This window comes from Myotis yumanensis, unplaced genomic scaffold (assembly GCF_028538775.1).
Source record: "Myotis yumanensis isolate MYYU_CA2020_CCGP unplaced genomic scaffold, mMyoYum1.0.hap1 SCAF_11, whole genome shotgun sequence".
NCBI lineage: Eukaryota > Metazoa > Chordata > Mammalia > Chiroptera > Vespertilionidae > Myotis > Myotis yumanensis.
The window spans coordinates 27,380,230-27,400,419 of record NW_027223762.1 but is presented as its reverse complement, the minus strand read 5'-3'; the positions used below and the strand labels follow the sequence as shown (position 1 = coordinate 27,400,419).

The window sequence follows — 20,190 nt, the reverse complement described above, 5'->3', positions numbered from 1 at the left end:
CCAAAGAGACAGAGGTTGCTATAAAAATCTCCTTTTAAAAGCAGCAGCCATCAGAAATCTTGAAAGACATTTTAACTCTAGTATGTTGCCTGATTTTGACAGCAGGAAAACAATAGAGCTTGGCCCAGAGTTGAGCCTCAGTAAATGTTTATTGAATGAATCAATAAAGCAGTGGCTCAATAAATCAGGAATGTTATAGAACCATAGAATTTTAGAATTAAGCACTGGAGATCACTTAGCCCAGCTATGTGACTTTTCTAGGGAGAAAAATGAGACCCAGTGGGGCTAAGTCGGGTGGCCACGGCCAGAGAGCTGAAAAGTGGCTACGTAGAAGCCAGTGTTCAACTCTGCTCATTCTTAGCTCAAGGTTTTTTCCTGAGAAAATGAAAAATAAAATTACAAAAGCACAAAATTCTCATGAAATCATTTTGCAAATCATCTAGGTACAAACCTGATTAAAAGAATGAACTATTAACAGAGACGTATTTTCCTCCCTTTGTGCTATTTGTAATACTTCCATTTCTTTATTACTCCATGAACCTTAATTAACCAAAATTTTCCTGAAAATTAGGGTGTTGAGCATAATGATATAATAGTTAATAAAATATTTTGCTAAAAAGCTGATAAAAAAAACTGCTGGATAATCCTTTAAAATGTAGTATTTACTTTAATAATGCTTATAATAACTGATCATGGATTGCCCATTATATGCCCAGTATGAATTTAAGTACATAATGGCACATTCAGAGAAATTTTCCTCATAGAATTATTGACTAAAGTCCCCTGAAACAAAAGGATTTAAGTAACCTCCACTTTATAAAGAGAACCTCTAAAAACTGACCAAGTTTCACCTCATCACTTAGTAGAAGACGGCAACACTGACCCTTCGACCATTCCTAACATGCTGTCCTCCCCACCTCCCACCTTCTGCCTCAGCATTAAGGGACAGGGAGTAGGGGGGAAAGTCATTAGGTCATAGGCCCTGTGAAAATGCACTGTTCAAGGAGAAGTGTGCTTCCTTTGCCCAACCTAATTGGGGAAAGACACTGCTACAGAATGGCATGTAGAGCCTGCATCCCAAAGGAAGGCCGGCAGTCTATGTTCTGACCCATGGAAGTGCATGTGTCAGACCTGCTGACGTGCCCCGTGCCTTTCTGGGCAGGGCAGAAGGGAACTGGCAGAGCGGAAAGAGGCAACAGGGATATAGCCTACACTCTCAACATTTGGCATAGCCAGGATAACTATAATCCTAGGGGCCAAGCAGACACTCTGCTTAGGCTGGGGCTTGAGCCATCTGGCCAGTATTACTCACAAGAAGGCCACTTGCTGGGCCAGAGGATTACAGTAGCCAGATGCTCTGGGATATTATGTGAAGACTGGCGCTGACGGATGAAGCAGGTTGAGCCACATGAATCAATCTCTCTCTCTCTCTCTCTCTCTCTCTCTCTCTCTCTCTCTCTCAAAATGCAAGAAGGGCTAAAACTTAAGGCAGATATTAAGAAGATACCTAGATGCTTATCACATCCTTCCCCTCCTCTTCGACTCTGACAATGAGATGAGGGATAAGATTTATATCAGTTGTTACTTTAAAGTTATAAATTAGACAAAAGTGGCCAGAAATTTAGTGATTCTACATAAGACATTGCACACTGGTTAATGCCGGACTATTAATGAATTATTTTCCCTTGGTATCTTATGATCTGTGCAGAACTGACTGGTCATGATAGAGGGGCCTATTTGGTTCATAGCACCTGGAGTTACTTAAACAAATGCAAATCAGTTGCACAATATAATTGGAAAATTGTTGTACCAAAGTTTTGGACCATATCCTGGGTTATTTTTTGGAAAAATACGTTCAAGTTTAAGCTGAATTTATTTTTGGTCATGAATTTGAGGCTTATTTGTGAAATAAGGAAGAGCATGAAATTGGAATCAAGAGGGCAAGGTTATATGTTGATTCTACTACAATTAGTTATGTGACCATAATTTTACCTGTTGGGCCCTCAGTATCTTCATCTAATAAATGAAGGCAGTGGACTAAGCAATATCTAAGTCTTCTTTAGCTTTCATATTTAATCACTTCAAGGATATCATCAAAAGTATGCCTATTTTGTGGAGTTATCTGATGGATATTTGGCAACTTATTTCCAGATTGGTTGCCTTGAGATGTACCTAAATTGAAATGAACCCTTGAAGAATTAATATTTTCTGAAGCTTGACTTCTTTATAGTAATATATTGATTGTTTTAATTTATAAATTATATCGCATTGTGGCAAGCAAAGCAATGCTATTTTCTATTACACTTCTTAGGGACTGAGGATTTAACCTGATGTGATTTTCAATAGGCAGATTTTCCTAAACCTGATTTATCTTTACAGTTAGAGACAGCCAGGCCTTATTATTTATTTAATAATGTAAACTTCTAGTGTGTACCTTTGTTTAGTTAACGATGTTTTGGCAAAATATTCTTGTGTATTTGACTTCTAGAGTAGAAAAACAAATAAAGCAAGTCTCTGCCTCAAATGCCTGTTTTTGTTTTGTTTTGTTTCACATGTTGATTTTAGTTTCTGGCTTGTGTTTGAACACAACCTTAGAATCACATGAATATAGTAAAACCTCACAAAACTGTGTGATTTGAGTTTAATATATGAAAAGCAAGAAAAGCAAGAACAATAATGTAGGCCTATTTCTTGGTATAGGAAAATGGCCTGAAATTCTTCATGTATATAGGGACAGCGGGACGTCTATCTAGCCTCAACCCATTGGTGAAGAAGTTTTGTCAACTTAAAAGTTGTGTCAACAGTCAAATTAATGAGATTTTACCCCATGCATAATAGGAAGGGGCATTGTCCTGAGAATTAATTTCTATGTGAATTCAGAAGTCACTTAACCTCTCTTTGTCTAACATTCCCTTTATAAAATAGAAATCGGTGGTGCTTTTTGTTGAAAAGGATCCATTTGTTCAATCTACCATCCAAGATTGAACACCTTCTATCACATCCCACTAAGTAGCTCAGTTACATAAGGTTAAGTCCTTTAAGTGATGAGAAATTTGTTTTCTATCAAATGGAATACTCTATGCGTGGGTAACTCTGATGGAAAGTATTCCTCATAATGAGAGATATTTTTCATAGCTTTTATGCTTTGATTCTATTTATACCCCTGCTTCCATACAGAATGGAATTATTCTTCTAAAGGACATATTTCCTGATATTTGGAGATGCTGTCATTTTTACCCTAAGTCTTTTCTTCAGAGAGTTCTTTACCTTACATAATCTAGAAGCCTTTTATCATCTTAGCAGACGTCCACATACATTCCAGCTTGTCAAGTAGAAGTATAACAGTCATTAGCTGACCAGCACTAAGATACAGGACCATCCTATCCCTCTTCTAATATTGTGATGAATGTAACCCATGCTTATTACATGGACTTTTTCAGTGCCTTGATCATTTGATGGTTCATATTCTAAATCCTCCAAAGACTTTGCTTTATTTCTTTTCTAAGATAAAATACTTTTTTTATTAATTTCAGAGAAGAAGGGAGAGGGAGAGAGAGAGAGAAACATCAATGATGATGTTTCTACTGGGATTGAGCCCCCAACTCCTGGAAATGTGCCCTGACTGGGAATCAAATGATGACCTCCTGGCTCTTGGATTGATCCTCTACCACTGAACTACACCGGCTGGGAAATTTTACTTTACCAGTATTTCTGTTGTGTCTAGGGACTCATGTTCCCTGTTTACTACTATTACTTATTCAGTTGGGTGGTTTTTGGACCAGAGATTAGAACTCATATTTATTCCCAGCAGATTTAATTTTGTGAAAGTCAGCTCATCCAGTCAACATTAAAAGAAATTATAGAATTCCAATTTCTCCATTGAACTTTCCCTCAGAAAATTAGAAAAAATAAAAACTATGCAATTTTATCTAAGTTATTGGAGGGATGGCAATTGAATAGAATAAAAATATAAGATCACCCTATTAGGTTTCTTCCTCCAATTTACAGGAACATAAAATAAATTAATATAGATTATTAAATAAATGCTCCAAGTTTTTGAAGTTTATTTTTTAATGTTTCTCTAATTCTACCATAACATTGCTATGATTAATAATAGATTCCCTTCATCTTAACATTAATCCATTGATCAATACATTTAGAGTATGGTCCTTCAAACAATTATAATTATATCCATGCAGCCTAATATATTTCCTCTAAATTTTCTGAGGGTATTTTGAAGAACAAATTATATTAATGGATATTACTATTCATTGGAAAGTTTTTTTTAAATGCAACATCATTTATATTATTACTATTACTATTATTTTAGTTTTTAAATATATTTTTATTTATTTCAGAAAGGAAGGAAAAAGGAGAGAGAGATAAAAACATCAATGATGAGGGAGAATCATTGATTGGCTGCCTCCTGCACTGGGAATTAAAACCACAACCCAGGCATGTGCCCTGACCTGGAATTGAATCATGACCTCCTAGTCCATAGGGTGATGCTCAACCACGGAGCCATACCAGCTGGGCTATATTTTTAGTTTTTATTAATAAATGCAGCATTGATGGGAGTAGTATCTTGCTCATCACCCTATTAATCAGGAAGAAAATATTTTATCAGATTAATTTGTTTTATTCTCAATTATCCAAATTACTTAAACTTTTCATTGAAATATAATACTAGGGAGTGCACATATCATAAGTTTAGGGCAAAATGATTTTTTTTCACATTGAACACATCCATCACCAACACCCAGATTAAGAACAGAATTATACTAGAACCCCAAAAGTTCTCACTAGGACTCCCTCCATTTCTACCAAGGCTAGCCATTATTTTGACTTACAATAATACAGATTAGTTTTGTTTAGTTTTAAAATTTTTATATACACAAAATCATAAATATGTTCTCTTTTGTGTCTGGCTTTCTTCCTCAACATTATTATTGTGAGATTTACCCATGTATCTGGCATGTAGTAGTTGTAGAGCATATATTCTCATTGCTGATTAATATTCCCTAGTGTGACTACACCCCAATTTATTTATCCAATCTACTATTGATTGTATTTCAGTATTGTTTATTTTGATATTATAGGTAACGCTAATGAAAACATTCTGATGATCTTTGTGTACATTTTTGTCAGATGTATACTTAAAAGCAGAATTTCTGGGTCATAGGGGCTCATATATTCAGCTTTAGAAGATATTGCCAAACAATTTCAAAAATTAGTTCCCACCAGTAATTTAAGAGAGTTCTAGTTGCTCTACATTCTCACAAACATTTGGTACTTTTTGTCTTCTTCATTTTATTCTTTTTAGTGAAATATATTGATATTTTATTGTGGTTTTATTTTTCTTTCCCTGAAGACTAATTAATAAAGGTGAGCATCTTTTCATATGTATGCCCTTTTATCATGGAGGGTCTGTTCAAGTATTTTGTCTATTTTTCCTGTTAATTTGCCTAGTCCATTTTTTCTTATTGATTTATATAAATTCTTAATGTATCCTAGATATAAATATTTGTGGATTCTATATTGTTTTGGATAAAATGTGTCTTTGATGTTTATTGTTTTAGCATATATTAGACGTGAACTAGATATTTGGATATTTGGGCTATTTTCCAATTGACATAGATGCATTCTTTAAGTGTAACAGTAAAGCATATATAACTCTTTATTGTGCTGCTATTTGCATATGACATAACACAAAACTTACAGTAACAGACAAAGAATTGGAGAAAACATATATTATATCGTGGAAAGTAGAATGATTTATGTAAAACTAAAATAATAGCAATAGTAATAATATAAATAATGTTGCATTAAAAACTTTTCAATGATTATATATTGCATCTTCTTTCATGAAAAAGAACATTATGTCTCATTTATTATATTCTAAGGCAATGGCATATTCTACAGAGTGAATATTTCCAAAATTGTGTGGGTACATTTAATGCAGACCTGAATTACCCAAATTTGAAATGGAACAATACAAAAGTAGTGATACTATATTTTCATTTTTAAGTAAAAGGAATATCATTGTGTTAAAATATCTTAAAAACTTGCCATCTAATGAACTGCAAACTCTGTTTAACATAATTCCCGTTGACTCTGCCATATTATCTAGCAAACAAATCTTTTGTCAAGATTCATCCCAACTTATGCAGATTCGGAATGATATGAGGTCACGTGGATAAAATGCTACCGCCTTTACTTAGACCAAATCTCTTCAAGTCCCCAAACTTTGTTTTTCATTACTTAAGGGTAGTCCGAAGGCTGAGGTCTAGCCCTGCTTCGGTTACTGGCACACTTTCTGAATTTGGCAAGTTATTTAAATTTCACGGCCTCACTTTCTTCATAATGTAAATTAAAGATTTGAGGTGGACCTCTAAAACTCCCCATGGCTCAGAGACCTGTTCTGAATACTCACTGGGGATGAAAATTTTATAAATATCATCTTCAGATAAGAGGACCACGATATATCATGTATGTACATGTATATGAACCCAAATTCACTTGACTACCCGTCATCTAATGATCAAAACTATGAGCAGAGAGTAGTGCATTGAAAGAACTAGGGAATGTTATTTTTATTGATCATGGTAACCATTTTCTAAGGACTGAGACCTTTATAAGATGTAAAATTCCCACAGTATTGCATGGTGCCAAATAGCATTTATTATAGTCGGTCAGTTTTCTTCTCATCAGCAGTCTCATCGGCAGAAGACAAGAATTACTGTTTATTCACAGCTTTTCCAAAACCTGGAATTGTCCAGTTTTTAAAATTGTTTTTGTCAATGTTATGGCTATGAAATTATATCTTAATATAGTTTGATTTGTGCCTTTTCCTGGAGACTGATAGGATTGAGGATCTTTTCATTTATTCATAGGATATCTATCTATTTATAGATATATATCGCCACCATTAGAGTGAGACTTCTTCTGGTATATGAACCCTCCAGTGGGCATAGTAGAGATGCTATATTACCAGTGAAATGGATTAAGATTCTTCAGTACCACTTGGAGTTTCATGTTTACAGTTTAGCAGACACTGATTCCAGACCATCTCAGTTTTCTTGGCACCATGCCATAATTGCCCAGGATGTTGAGGGAGCTTTTGGCTCACACTCTTCCTTTGGTTAAACTCATTTCATCTGTGGGACAAGACAGTTCTTTCCAAATAGCCACATTTCTGTTTGATCTGTATAGCATCTTGTGGGATTCACATTGTTACTCCTACATATGGTAAAGTCTGAATATATAGAAAATTTTGAAACTTCATTTTAATGCTATCCCCATAATGGTGTGCTGGAAATTCCTACCAGTCTCATAAGAGCCAGCCCTATCATCTGTTTGATGAGATTGGGGAATGAATCAACAATCCAGCTGACTCCATTAAGTTTCCTATCACTGCTCCCTTTATCCAGGGAGGAAAAAAAATGCACATGATGTATAGGAAACCTATTTACTCCCAGACAAAATTCTATTTCTTTTCTTTGCTTTCCCCTCACCTGATACTTCGTTATGGCTTCTCCGTGATGAACACATTTGGCTCTTCACTGAGAAGATCTTTGAATATAAACATCTTACTGAAAATTAAAATAACGCCTCAGTTGGATGGAGAGAATGTTGCAATGCGTTGGAAACCATTGTTGCCAGCAGAGTAGAACCATCCCATATGCATTTATGGTACCTGATTCATGCCCTGGAGATATTGCAGACCTACTTCTTTCTGATCAGAGCTCTTGCGGTGATACTTAAAAATTAATTGAATTTTCAAGAATGTCAGATTTAGCTACCATAGCTAATGGCCCAATGGCTGAGGAGGTTGATTGGATGGTATATACTGCCACCTACAGTACTTTTTGACTTTCTTTGACAGGGCTGGCATCAGTCAGAAATGTTTATAAGCCAAAGAGTTAATTTGCAGACTGATTATTTTTTTTTCTGTTGTGATCTGCTGATTTACATAGTCTATTGCTTTACTTATGCACCTATGTATCTGTTTCCCTCTAGGAAAAGAAGAATATATTGCCACTTTCAAGGGATCTGAATACTTCTGCTACGACTTGTCTCAAAACCCCATTCAAAGCAGCAGCGACGAAATAACTCTGTCCTTTAAAACCCTTCAAAGGAATGGACTGATGCTTCACACTGGGAAATCCGCTGATTATGTCAATCTTGCCCTGAAAAATGGAGCTGTCTCTCTGGTCATTAATTTGGGATCAGGGGCCTTTGAAGCGCTAGTGGAGCCCGTGAACGGAAAGTTTAATGATAATGCCTGGCATGATGTGAAAGTCACCAGGAATCTGCGTCAGGTAACAGCGCAGTGGATAAGAGAGTAACTGGCTTTGTTTCTCGCTACAGCTGTGTGTGTGGTACTTGGAAACCCTAACAACATGATCCCGGGCTCCTCAGAGTCGCTTACAAATTAGCTGTGTTGGTTTTTTGTTTTGTTTTGTTTTTCTTTTGAGATGAATCTTCCTGCCATACTTGAGCAGGGGCATATCTAGAAAGTTCTGGGGGCCCAAAGGCTATTTTGATACAGCGACATAGGACAGTTTCCCAGAGGGCTGCAAGGATATCTCTGCGACCTGCCCTTCCTGTGATGTGTGTGGTTTTGTTGTGTTTTTTTATTTTTATTTGTTTGATTTTAAATTATAGTTTTCATGGTGATCATTTGGAAGCATGCACATTGGGGTCATTAAATCACAGTTCCTTTTTTGTAGTCAATAAACATGTGTTTGTGATCGGGGATTGTATCAATCCCTGCCCCCTTCCCACCCCCCTCCTTTGAAATGGGGACAAGAAAAATCCCTGTGGGGGGAAAAGTGGCTTTAGGAGTTTACATATCTCCTGAAGAGTCTGTTTATGAAGTTATCTATTTTTTTTATTTTATTTTTAGAACAGACACTTTTAGTTTAACCCAAATGACTCCCGAGAGGCCAGTTCACATTCTAGGTGTCCATTTCTATTTAATTGTATTTAAAAAAAAATCTTGCAGAAGTCTATATACAAGATAATGATCCATTCTGTAGTTAATCTATGGGTCCACATATACTGTATGTTTTAACTGAGACATATTATTACAGTATATATAAATATATATATACACAGATGAAAGTGAGTAGATTATGCTTATATATTGAACATGATAAGTTTTGGTTATCATTTGAAATTCATGAAATTACAGTGTGTCGTTTTGTGAAGTGTTGACAGTGACTAATTTTCTGCAGTCCATACTGATCTCAAACTAATATCCTTAACATATTTGTTGTTTCTCTGAACAGTTGCAGAGTGATCGATTGTCTCGGGTTTTCCTTTCCTAAAATAGCCCTCTCTTTCTGAGCTGTTAACTGTCTAACCTTTTCTTTCCCACTTCGGAGAGGCTTAGACTAGCCAAGGGAGAAAAGGCAAGGGGGATTGTAGAATAGCAGCGGTAGCCGAGCTAAGGCAGACCAGTGAAACTGAAGGATTCCCGAGACCTCCCCGAGCACCTGTCAGAGGCCTGATTGGCATGCAAGGGGCCCTGCAGGCATCACACCGGCCTTGGGAGGTGGTCACCCACCCTCAGTACAGCTGTAGAACCCGGACTTCCGATAAGTCTGTCTCTTTGGTTTTTCTTTCTTTATTCCTTCTCTCAGATACACACCAAGAGACCGGAGGCTCATCTGAGAGAAGCACAGAAGGAAGGGTGGGGCTTGAGGAGCCCACTTTCTAGATTTGCCTTTGCTCAGGTTCCAGAGCAAACTCTGAGCAAACTTTGGTAGCCCAAAGGACACCGTAGCCGTTCAGCCGGGGTGCATGTGTGGCAGGACAGATTAAACACAAACCCATTCTACTCATTTTATGTGTCAGGATCTTTGCTTTGTTTCATTGCAGTAATCTGTGACCCTAAAGTCCATCAATATGACCGAAGGAAGTTTTGGAGTTGAGGAGGAGTCCTTGTATGCTGTAAAATTGAGTAGCAGGGCAATGCCAACCGATTCCTACGAATTTGCTGGGGCTGGGGAGGGCCAGGGTGGGGTTGGGGTCACTTATGGGCATAGGGTGGCAGTGGTCAGCTGATGAGCTTCAGGCCTTTGAATCCCTTCTAAGCTTTTTAAAATGTCTGTCAGATGTACTCAGGGAGACAAAGGGAATGTTGCCATATGTCTGTTTCTGTCTGGTAGCAAGTTATGAACAAAACTGGCAGGAAAAAATATTTACCTCTGTGGGAGGCCTATTTGTTAGTCTGCTTTTTTCTTGTAAAATTTTTTTGCCCTTTTTCTATGTTACTAACATGCTTAATAACTAACATGTCATTCATGGAATGTTTCATTCTACTAACCGTTACCTGAATCAAAAAAAAAAAAATGTACTAACATGGTAGAGACCATCATATTTTTTAAGTAACGATCGTTATTCTGTTCACAGTTTTTAATTTCCTTTCTCCCCCCTTCTCCACAAAGCACTCAGGCATTGGACACGCTATGGTAAACAAACTACATTGTTCGGTAGATATCATTCTAATTGTTTCTTATTTTGGGTTTGCCGTGTGTTTTCTTTCTTTCTTTTAACTGTAGACATCATTAACAAAAGAGGAACTGCGGTTGGTACTCTTCTGCTTACTTTGACCTCCTTCTTTTCATCTGTTGTGGACCTTCTTATTTTTTACCTGTTCCTGTCAACTTCTGTTTTCCAACTCACCTGTAGGGGGCATCGTTAACGTTTCGAACGTTTTGCATCCAGCTGTGGTTAACACGGGATCAGACAAATGGTGGCTGGCCGGAGTGACCGCAGGCTCAGCCAGTCTCTAACCATTCATGACGCATGGCATGCACACTTGATTTGGGAATGTTGGAGATGCCACACCCACTCATCTTTACGTCATCACAAAGCAGTTTTTTGTTTGTTTGTTGGTTTGTTTTCCCTTTGGTTCCCCCTGTTTTCTTTCCTTCCCTGAACCGTACTGTCCCCCCTGCATGTGCGCATCGGGCGTGCCGCTTCCACGGGTTGTTTTGCCTTCCCTCCCCTTCGGCATGGGCGCAGGCACTTGCATGACAACCGCCGCTCAGTAGTGCCAAGAGTGACGTTGCTGGAAATAGCTTGTGCCTTTTATGTTAACAAGGTGCACGTTGTGATTAGTTAATAACGGACGACTAAACTTTACTAATATGTACACCAGCAAAACTAACCTAGGAAGCATTTTACTAACACCATTTTTGTGTCTGCTCAATAACTTTTGAGTTGCAGTAGGGATGATGCTGACACAGTAGTTCAATAATCAGTTAACTCTCTAACTAGCTTAGCTCTCTTAGGGCTAGTTGAATAGAATCCAAGATAAACCTCAAACAGACATGAAAATGGGTTCCGCTGTAGGTCTAAAAAAAAAACAAAAACTAAAACAGAAAAAAACAATAAGCAAAAAAAAAAAAAAAGCAAAATGAAAAAATAAAACAAAACACAAACAGGCATATCCCAGGATTACAGTATCTAGGTCTGAGTATAGCGTGTCCTTTCCCTGTGCTTTGTTATCTAGGTGACAATCTCAGTGGATGGGATTCTTACCACAACCGGCTACACGCAAGAAGATTACACCATGCTGGGTTCTGATGACTTTTTCTATGTCGGAGGCAGTCCCAGCACAGCAGACCTCCCAGGGTCTCCAGTCAGTAACAACTTTATGGGCTGTCTCAAAGAGGTAAATATCACCGCCACCAGAATCACTTCCTAATTCATGACCTCATCATTTCAGATCTGGATTGAAAGCAGGTTTGCTGAAGACCTGGTGTTTGTGGAGTCCATTGACACAACCTTAAGTACAGTATTCTACTGCTGTTTATGTAGGATCGGGGGAGGTGGGCAGCTCATAGGACATTATGAAGGAATTAAGTTCCTCTTCTGAAGTAGACTGTAATTCACAATTAAGATCTGCATGGGCAGCTGCATAATAGCTATAAAAGAAAGTCAAACGTAAAGAAATACAGTGTCTGGAGTTCAGGTAACTGCTTTGCTCATTTTTACTTAAATGCCTTGGGTGTTATGTATACTGTACAATCATGTTTGAACATTACTGGAAAAAAGTTAGGCTACAAGAGAGAGACTATAAAAAATGAGTCTATATGATGAAACAGTTTTGTTACGACATATTCAATATGTTCTGAAGGAAGTAAAGCTGTTTCATTTATGACCTGATGAGCTTACTTGATGTTTACTTGACCAACTCTCTCAGGATAAAAGATATCAGTCACTTCATCCTCATCCTTCTCTGTCATTAAGTGCTGTAACTTTTGATGGGATTGGCACTTGTTGGGGTATGAGCAGAGAAAGATCACAGAGTTCTTGAATTTCAATTTGTGTGAATATTTTCCCATAAGAGCTGCCTGTTTTTATTTAGCTTAACCCAGTTTCTTGTGGCTTCTGCAGCCAGAGGTTCCTCTTGCTTCATTGAGCTGAAGTTTGATGGTGTAGACCAAGCATGGCAAACTCAAAAGCTAACACGGGCCAAATAAGCGAGGCATGCAGCCCGTGGGCCAAGACATGCTTGGTATAGACCTCTAAAATGTAAAGTTCAATAAATGAATTTATACGGGTTAGCTGTGGGTGTTGTTGATAAGCAGTGATATACTTTGAATAATTTTAAAAGAAATATTCTAATCATATAAACTTGATTTGGGCAAGCATCGGTGAAAAACAGTCACTGCTGGGGTCATCCTTACTTGTTTTCCATTTATGTGAACTCACTGGGCGTGGCACTGCCCAGCAAGTAGTGTATAGAAGAGTCCTAAGGGGGATTAGAAATGCTATAGTTTTAACAAATGCAAGGAGATGTAATTCTGACAGGCTGGATCTAACCATACTTTGTGGTGGGAGGGATCGATTCTTTCCCAGGGAATAACTTCTAGCTTTAAAAATATATAGTATGAGTCAGGATTGTGTTAATCTCTGTGGACATAATAAAATAATGATAATTATTATAATTATTATAATAATGTTATTGACATTTTTTGAGCTCTTATTTTGTGCCTGATACTATCCTAAGAGCTTTACAGGGATCTCCACAATATAGGTGGTAATTTTATTATCTGCATTTTCAGATAAGGAAACAGGTTCAGAGTAGGTAAGTTTCTTGAGCAAGACCTCATGTAAGAAGTATTGAGGCCTAGGGCTTAATCAGGGAAGTAGGATGTCAGAGTCTTTTGTGTTCTTAGCCCATAATATACTGCATCCCAACAAAAATGTATGTTAGGGTTCTTGCTGTAGAAAAGTGTACAAACCCTTAAGTTTGCTATAAACTGAGAACTGTTTTTTTAGAAATGTGCAGTAGACTGTGAGGAATGGGGTCTTAAATTGTGTGGCCCAGTTACACCCAGTGGAGTTCCAAAAGAGTGAAAGGAGAGAGACATCTGGTAGACAAGGACGATACACAGAAGAGTAAGAATATGAAAGTCTTGAAGGATAATTGTGGTTTGGATAGGCAAAAGATAAAGTATTTCTAGTTGGGAGGAACGTGATAAGAAACATAATTTCAAAACATCAGATGTTTGAAACCCCCTCTGGTGATGGGAATTGGGGTTGGAGAAAGAATCAGCCACACCCACACTATTTCCTCACTTTCACTCTCAACAGGCCAGCCTACCATCAGCCCCTATGTCCTGCTTATCTATAGGAAGTTAGTCCCCACAAGGACTGGACAAAGGAAAGGGAATCCATGGATCTCTAGCTAAAGAGCCCTGTCAGGTATCCTGTAAGAGCATGAGTATTTCTGCAGTCAACGCCTGAGTTTAGCTGAACCTCATTGTCTTTGGGCGGGGCAATTGTGTGTGTGTATGAAGCTACAGTGAATTGCCTTAAGCTAAAATTGCAGTTTCAGATTAATGTCTTTCATGTTTAAATGATAATGAGTAGTCCGTACACTTTAGAATTAATCTTTTTCTCAATTGGTCTTTCAACCGCACACATAAAAAACACGACAGCAAAAAACAAGTCAGGTGGTCTCTCCGATGGCACTTAATTGGTAGTTACTGAATCCATGCAGTGAGGATTCACTCATACTATTGTCTTTTTATAGGTTTGGGATAGCTATCACTCCTCTTTAGTGATTGGGCGCATCCCTCATCTCTCTTCCACAGCCTGGGGCATGTGTTTAGAGCAAGTGCTGCAGTCGTTTTGATGTGTAATCTCTTGCACTTTATTTCCTCCCAACACGCTAGAGGGTGGAAGGATGCAGGCACAATCAGCCTATAAATCAAAACAGACCTCACTCAAAGGGCTTTCAGATGGTTCATAGCTTCCATCCGTGTCTGAATGACTATTTAGAATGCCCTGCTCTTCCTAACTCTGAAATGAAATTGTGACAAAGTATCATAGATTTTGAGTTAAATCACCTTGTTTCAGATAGCTGAGCTTTGTATTATTACTGAAAAGACAGGAGGAACATGCCCATGTTCATTCTCACCACATCTCTTTTAACACTCGGCCCGTGGAAGCCTTCCTGAACTCTGTTGGGCTTTCTGCCCTGTATCACATTGCATGTATAAAACCTTAATTATGGTTTCATTTATGGCTCATAACATTTTTTTTTTCAATCTAGTACATAATCCCTCTTAGGATGACCAGTCCTGGGGGAGACACTCATAGCACCTGTCTGAAGTCACAGAAGAAATTTTGGACTGTTGAATAGAAAGGATCCTGTAAATCATTCTTCCAGTCCAACCTCCTTATTTTGGAAATGGGGACACTGAGCTAGAGAAGTTGCAGACCCATCAAGAGCAATGAGGGGGTAACAGGATTAGAACACAGAATCCTATCAGATAAAATATAATATTTGAATGGCTGGCTCTCTTTCATTGTAACGAGTGGCACTCAAAGTACAGCCTTAATAATGTCTTACCACTATCATGTATTCACATCTTCACTCTTAAAAGATTGAAGTTAAAGAAGAAATCATTCTACATAGAGAAACAATTAGGGCTTTATATATATGGCATTTGGTAATGTTTTTTTGAAATAAGACTTGGTTTGCATGTAGAGCAACCAACCCTTATTAAGAATATTATTCTTTTGGGCGGGGGGGTGTTAAATTTCAAAATAAAGTAAAATTAGTTCAACAAAATCTAACCTGAACTTTATACATTATACTTTGTTCAAAATGAGAGGGAAATTTGAATAGTCACGAATTTATAATGGAGGATCAAAGCAGTTTTTTAAAACTTATATTTTTATTATAAGTGCATGGAAAAATCTTTGGATAAATGTTTGAGCTACTGAAAATTACTTTCAAAGGAAATAAATTTAAGAAAAAACAGGAAATTTTTAAATAATAAATTACCATTATATACAGCTCGCATCTATGAAATTTTTAGAGAATAATACACCTTTAAAAATTATGCTATTTCAATCTGTTGTTTACAAAAGCAATACCAATGCTCTGGCAAGAAACATTTTTTTATATTTTAATTGCATTTTTATAACATTGAGTAAAAGCTATAATATATGTTCCTTAAGAATTATTCATCATTTTGAATTTTTTTTTTTTAAATATATTTTATTGATTTTTTACAGAGAGGAAGGGAGAGAGATAGAGAGTTAGAAACATCGATCAGCTGCCTCCTGCACACCTCCCACTGGGGATGTGCCTGAAACCCAGGTACATGCCCTTGACCGGAATCGAACCTGGGACCCTTCAGTCCGCAGGCCGACGCTCTATCCACTGAGCCAAACCGGTTTCGGCATTCATCATTTTGAATTTAATTTAATTTTCCCAACAAGAAGTTTTAAGTGACTATTATACCACAAGAGGGAATTGGTTGACCCTGCAAAAAGATAAATGGCATCTTAGTGGGATGCTTGGAATCTATTTGAAGACATCTACAGACCTGTCCATTCACCTTAGACTTCTTGGAATACATTGTTCTATATAAAAGTATCAGAGATGATTTCTAAGATGCTCATTATAGAGATATTTTTTAAATCCTCAGAGATGGAGGAACATTTCACTAATATGTATTTCTTTATGAATATTTTGGCCATGAGGACTTGGTGCTGTTAGAAAATGACTTACAAGTAAGGGTCATGCTGCTCTCTCATTAATCTTGCCTTAGACTCTCTTGCTATATGCATTTTTTTGTGCCTCCAAAATGCTTTGAAACATCTATTTCCCATCTGCGGAGTGAAGTTTATTTAACACCAGAGGCCCGGTACAGGGATTCATGCACCCGTGGGATCCCTCTGCCTGGTCTGCACCCTCTTGCAATCTGGGACCCCTGGGGGGATGTCAGAGAGCCGGTTTTGGCCTGTTGCCTGCAGGCCAGGCTGAAAGACCCCACTGGTGCATGAATCCATGCACCTGGCCTCTAGTATGCATATAAGATCTTTGGTTAATCTCTTCCCGCCCTCCCCCTTCCCTCTGAGATTCATTAGTCTGTTCCATGTCTCCATGCATGTGCATTGAGCGTCTGCCCCCTGGTGATCAGTGTGCACCATAGCTACTGACCAGTCAGATGGTTGGGCAGTCGCTTAGGTTTTTATGTATATGGATCATTTATTAGGAGGAAAAATAAAACTGAAGAGGTATGAAAGGATGGTATTCAATAAAACAACATAGAATGTTGTATTTAAAGTTTGCTTTTTAGCCATATATACCTGCTCTCATCCTTTGAGTGGAGACGCTGCCTGTGTGAGGCAATTTAGAATCCTGTCACTAAATGTTGCTTAGGATGAGCCTAAGAAAGGATTCTAGGAAAAAAGAAAAAAAAAGGCAAGTGAAGTGCTAGGGAGAATTAAATCCCTACTGAAAATTTCATCAAACTAATTAGATCAGCTCAGCCTTTAATTACTCTGAGAAACTTTTAGCACTAAAAATTTGGAAGATGCTATGAGGTGGATGAGGTTCAGAAAACATGCTCTTATGTAAGCATTTTCCCCGACTGTGAAAAAATAATTGCTTATTGTATGCTATTAGTATGGTCTCCTTTGCCTTATGCAGCGGTAACACTTTAATTCCCACAGCGTACCAGTATTAGCACTGGGAAAGAGGTGCCATATTTACTTTGTGCAAGTACTCCTTAATCCCTGTTTTTCTTCTTTTGGACAAAAGAGAACTTTAGGAAATTGTGAAGGCTTCTCAATTTACCCCTTCTATGGTGGAACTAGCTCCTCAAATGTGGGTCCTCAGGTGTCCTTCTGTTCTCTTATTTCCCTTGTTGCTCAGACAGGAGTAGAATCCTGTAATTTACATGTAAGAACAAAAATCCAGTGCAGAATTTGCATATTACGTTACTTTTCCTGGAACTTTGGGAGGTGAGATGTTCACTGGTGTCTATAAATCATGAAGCATGGGGGGAAGGAGAACTTTTTTAGTTGGGGGGACCTCTTGACATAGGCTCCAAGGTCAAGGTTAAGCACATTTCTCCCCAGCTTTTCATTTCCTCCAGGCTCTTCCTTCTTGGGGTTCCTGATACCTAGTGATACGTTCCCCCTTTCTTCTTGTTATGTTGCCATGGTTTATATGTCAGTAGGTAGCATGTTACAGTTTATTTACATTGATCTTTCCACAAGCTTCATTCACTCTTAGGGGAAGAGAATTGCTTTATGCATTCCCAGCTCACTTCTTCCTAGACATTTTCATACAGGTCCATATATTTTTGCTCACCATTTTGTTATATAACTAGGGATAATACTATCTTAATTATATTTGGTAAAATATCTCACTTGAACTAATTGTTTTAAGATAGGTTTTTCTAATGGCCCACAAAGTGAATAGATTGCAAACCAAACCAACAAAACCACAAGGGAATTCCCCTAATACAAGGACTCATGCAATGGCTCTGGGCTGCCTTCCTAGAGGCAGGGTCTTGGCTTAGTAACTCATAATATAAGAGAGCTGGGCTGGAGAGGAGAGAAATTGGCCTATAGTGTTTTGAGCAGTTCAAAATAAATAAATTTTCTCCATCTGATTTAAAACACAGAAGATGGCAGTTTGCTTTTAAAACTAACCAGAAAGCAAACTGGAGTTTGTGGGTATGTCAAAGAATCTGACAAATTCTTAGGTGTCACTAACCTGATTAATTATAGGTCCTGCCTGCTTCCTTTTGGATCTTGAACATACTGAAATGCGTTTCCAGTCTCCTGCTGTAATAAAGTGCTAGCACCAAAATGCAAGCTGAGCTCAATTACCTTTGCCTTCTTTCCTTTGCAGGACAGCAGACCACAGCTATTGTAAAGTCAGAAAGCTTCCTTTCATTTTAAGGGTGTCTCCCCAAGAACCCCTGCGATGTAATAATAATAATAATGATAATAATAATAATAATATCCTCATGTGTAAATGAGAACCCTGAGATCTCAGCAGAGCACCTGCCTCTCTCTGAGTGGTGGGATTGGACTTTGACCTTGGTTTTCTATCTGAGTGGAGTAGTCCTGCTAGTTGAGCGCACTGTCTGAATCAGATTATCCAAATAAACTCCAGTAACATAAACTCTATGTTACTAATTGTGCCTATGGTCACACCAGGCACCACACAAAGGGATGCTAAAAGTCAGAGCTATTGCTGAAAGAGTAAGGGGATTGGTATATTCCAGAGTAGCAATAATAATATATTAAGTATTTTCTATTTCTCATAATATCTACAACATCCAGTGTGTTACCTAATAAGCATGTGCCTAAGATCATCAGCAACACAGCAAAATTAACAATTTACTTGAAAAAAATAGATTAATGGAACTGTGTGAAATAATTTGATATCTGGTATTTCAAACATAGCAGCAAGGGAGTCAGAGAAGAAAAAATTTTTTTTGTGTGTGGAATTGTAGCATTTTAGTTTTATTAATACTTTACATAGACGTGTACACTATAGCTTTTTCAGTGCTTTGTATACTCAAAGGTAACACTCCAAGTGCAGTAATAGTTATACATTACTACTATCCCTATTTAGCACTTGAGGATGTGGAGATAGGAGGTAACAGACTAACTAGGTAACTGACCTAAGGGCAAACAATTACTAAGTAACAGAGCCAAGATCTGAACTGAGTAACTTGACCTTCAACTGATAACTGAAAACTAATAATTCTTGCCTTTAACTGCTACTCTATTTAGATTTTTCTACTCATAGTGTAATCTCAGTTCTTTTTCCTTATTCTCAATATTTTCATAAAGGTAAAGTTATATTAAATGGACTTTATAGGAACCTATGAGGGGAAAGAGATAATAAAAATGCATCCTAGATTACTAGGATGTTGGAGAAGAGAAGGCCTAATCAGGGGTGGGGTGGGGGGGGCGGGGGCCAAGAAAGAAGGAGGAGGAGCTATTTCTATTAGCAGAAGCTCTTAGGTGCCCAGTTATACATGAGCTTCCAGAGGTGTTTTTTTTTTCTCCTTCTAGTGCTCTAGCTAGTACCAAGACGTGACCTCTATAGTTCTGTTCTCCACTCTAGTAGTCCACACACCCTTCTTTTTTAAGTGCATAAATAATGCTTGTCATAAATGTCTGTACTCTGTAGCCAACCACACGAACAGGATGCACACATAGCACATTGGGAAGAAGTACTTTCCAGGTTTCTATAGTGTTAGCTTCATACATTGCTAAGAGTAAGTATGCTTCTGTGAATTGTAGCCTTAGGGACAAGGGAAATAAGAAATTGGGGCAGAAACTAGGCATTTTGCCATACACACTTCTCTTGGAGATTGGGTTCAGGGAGTCCCATCTGCTCAGGTCCCCGAGGAGGTGAAACTCAGCTCTCTAGTCCACAGAGCATCTGGCGAGTCCTTGTCTGGAATTCAGCTCTTTGAACATAGCAACCTCCCTTCCAGGGGACCCACAGATTTTTATTTCCCGTCATTTTCAACAGATGCCTCATAGCCTGGAACTATATCAGCAGTTGCCATAATGCATTGTCGTGCTGTCAGATATCAAACTAGCCTAGCATGTTTTGGTAGGGGGTTCAATGGCATTTTAATTTTGAGGACTTGATACACTGTGTAGTAAATGACATTTTCTAGCTCAGCAGAGAGCAGTAATGAATAATGTCTAAGACTGAACATTTCCTCTTAATTTCAGTACCCACTAGAGTATCTTGCTTTAATGTCTCCATTTGCTTATGCATTAAGCCTTGCATGTACACATTCAATAAACCATCATTAATCTGTACCTATGATGTGCTGGCTCTGTACTAAATACTGGGGACACATACATAAGAAAGAGAATGCACAT

The 20,190-nt window shown here is 37.9% G+C and overlaps 1 protein-coding gene across 21 annotated transcripts in view; it reads left to right on the top strand.

The window, feature by feature from the left end:
- NRXN1 (neurexin 1) overlaps positions 1-20,190 on the top strand; it is a 1,006,580-nt gene that overhangs the window by 375,146 nt on the left and 611,244 nt on the right. For 12 of the 21 annotated variants that reach the window (XM_070429185.1, XM_070429195.1, XM_070429182.1 and 9 more), the window contains 3 exons: positions 8,020-8,321; positions 10,455-10,499; positions 11,525-11,686. In XM_070429185.1, the coding sequence (XP_070285286.1) occupies positions 8,020-8,321; positions 10,455-10,499; positions 11,525-11,686 (509 nt within the window). The remainder of the gene's footprint in view (positions 1-8,019; positions 8,322-10,454; positions 10,500-11,524; positions 11,687-20,190) is intronic. The other 9 variants (XM_070429200.1, XM_070429198.1, XM_070429190.1 and 6 more) reach the window with 2 other exon arrangements.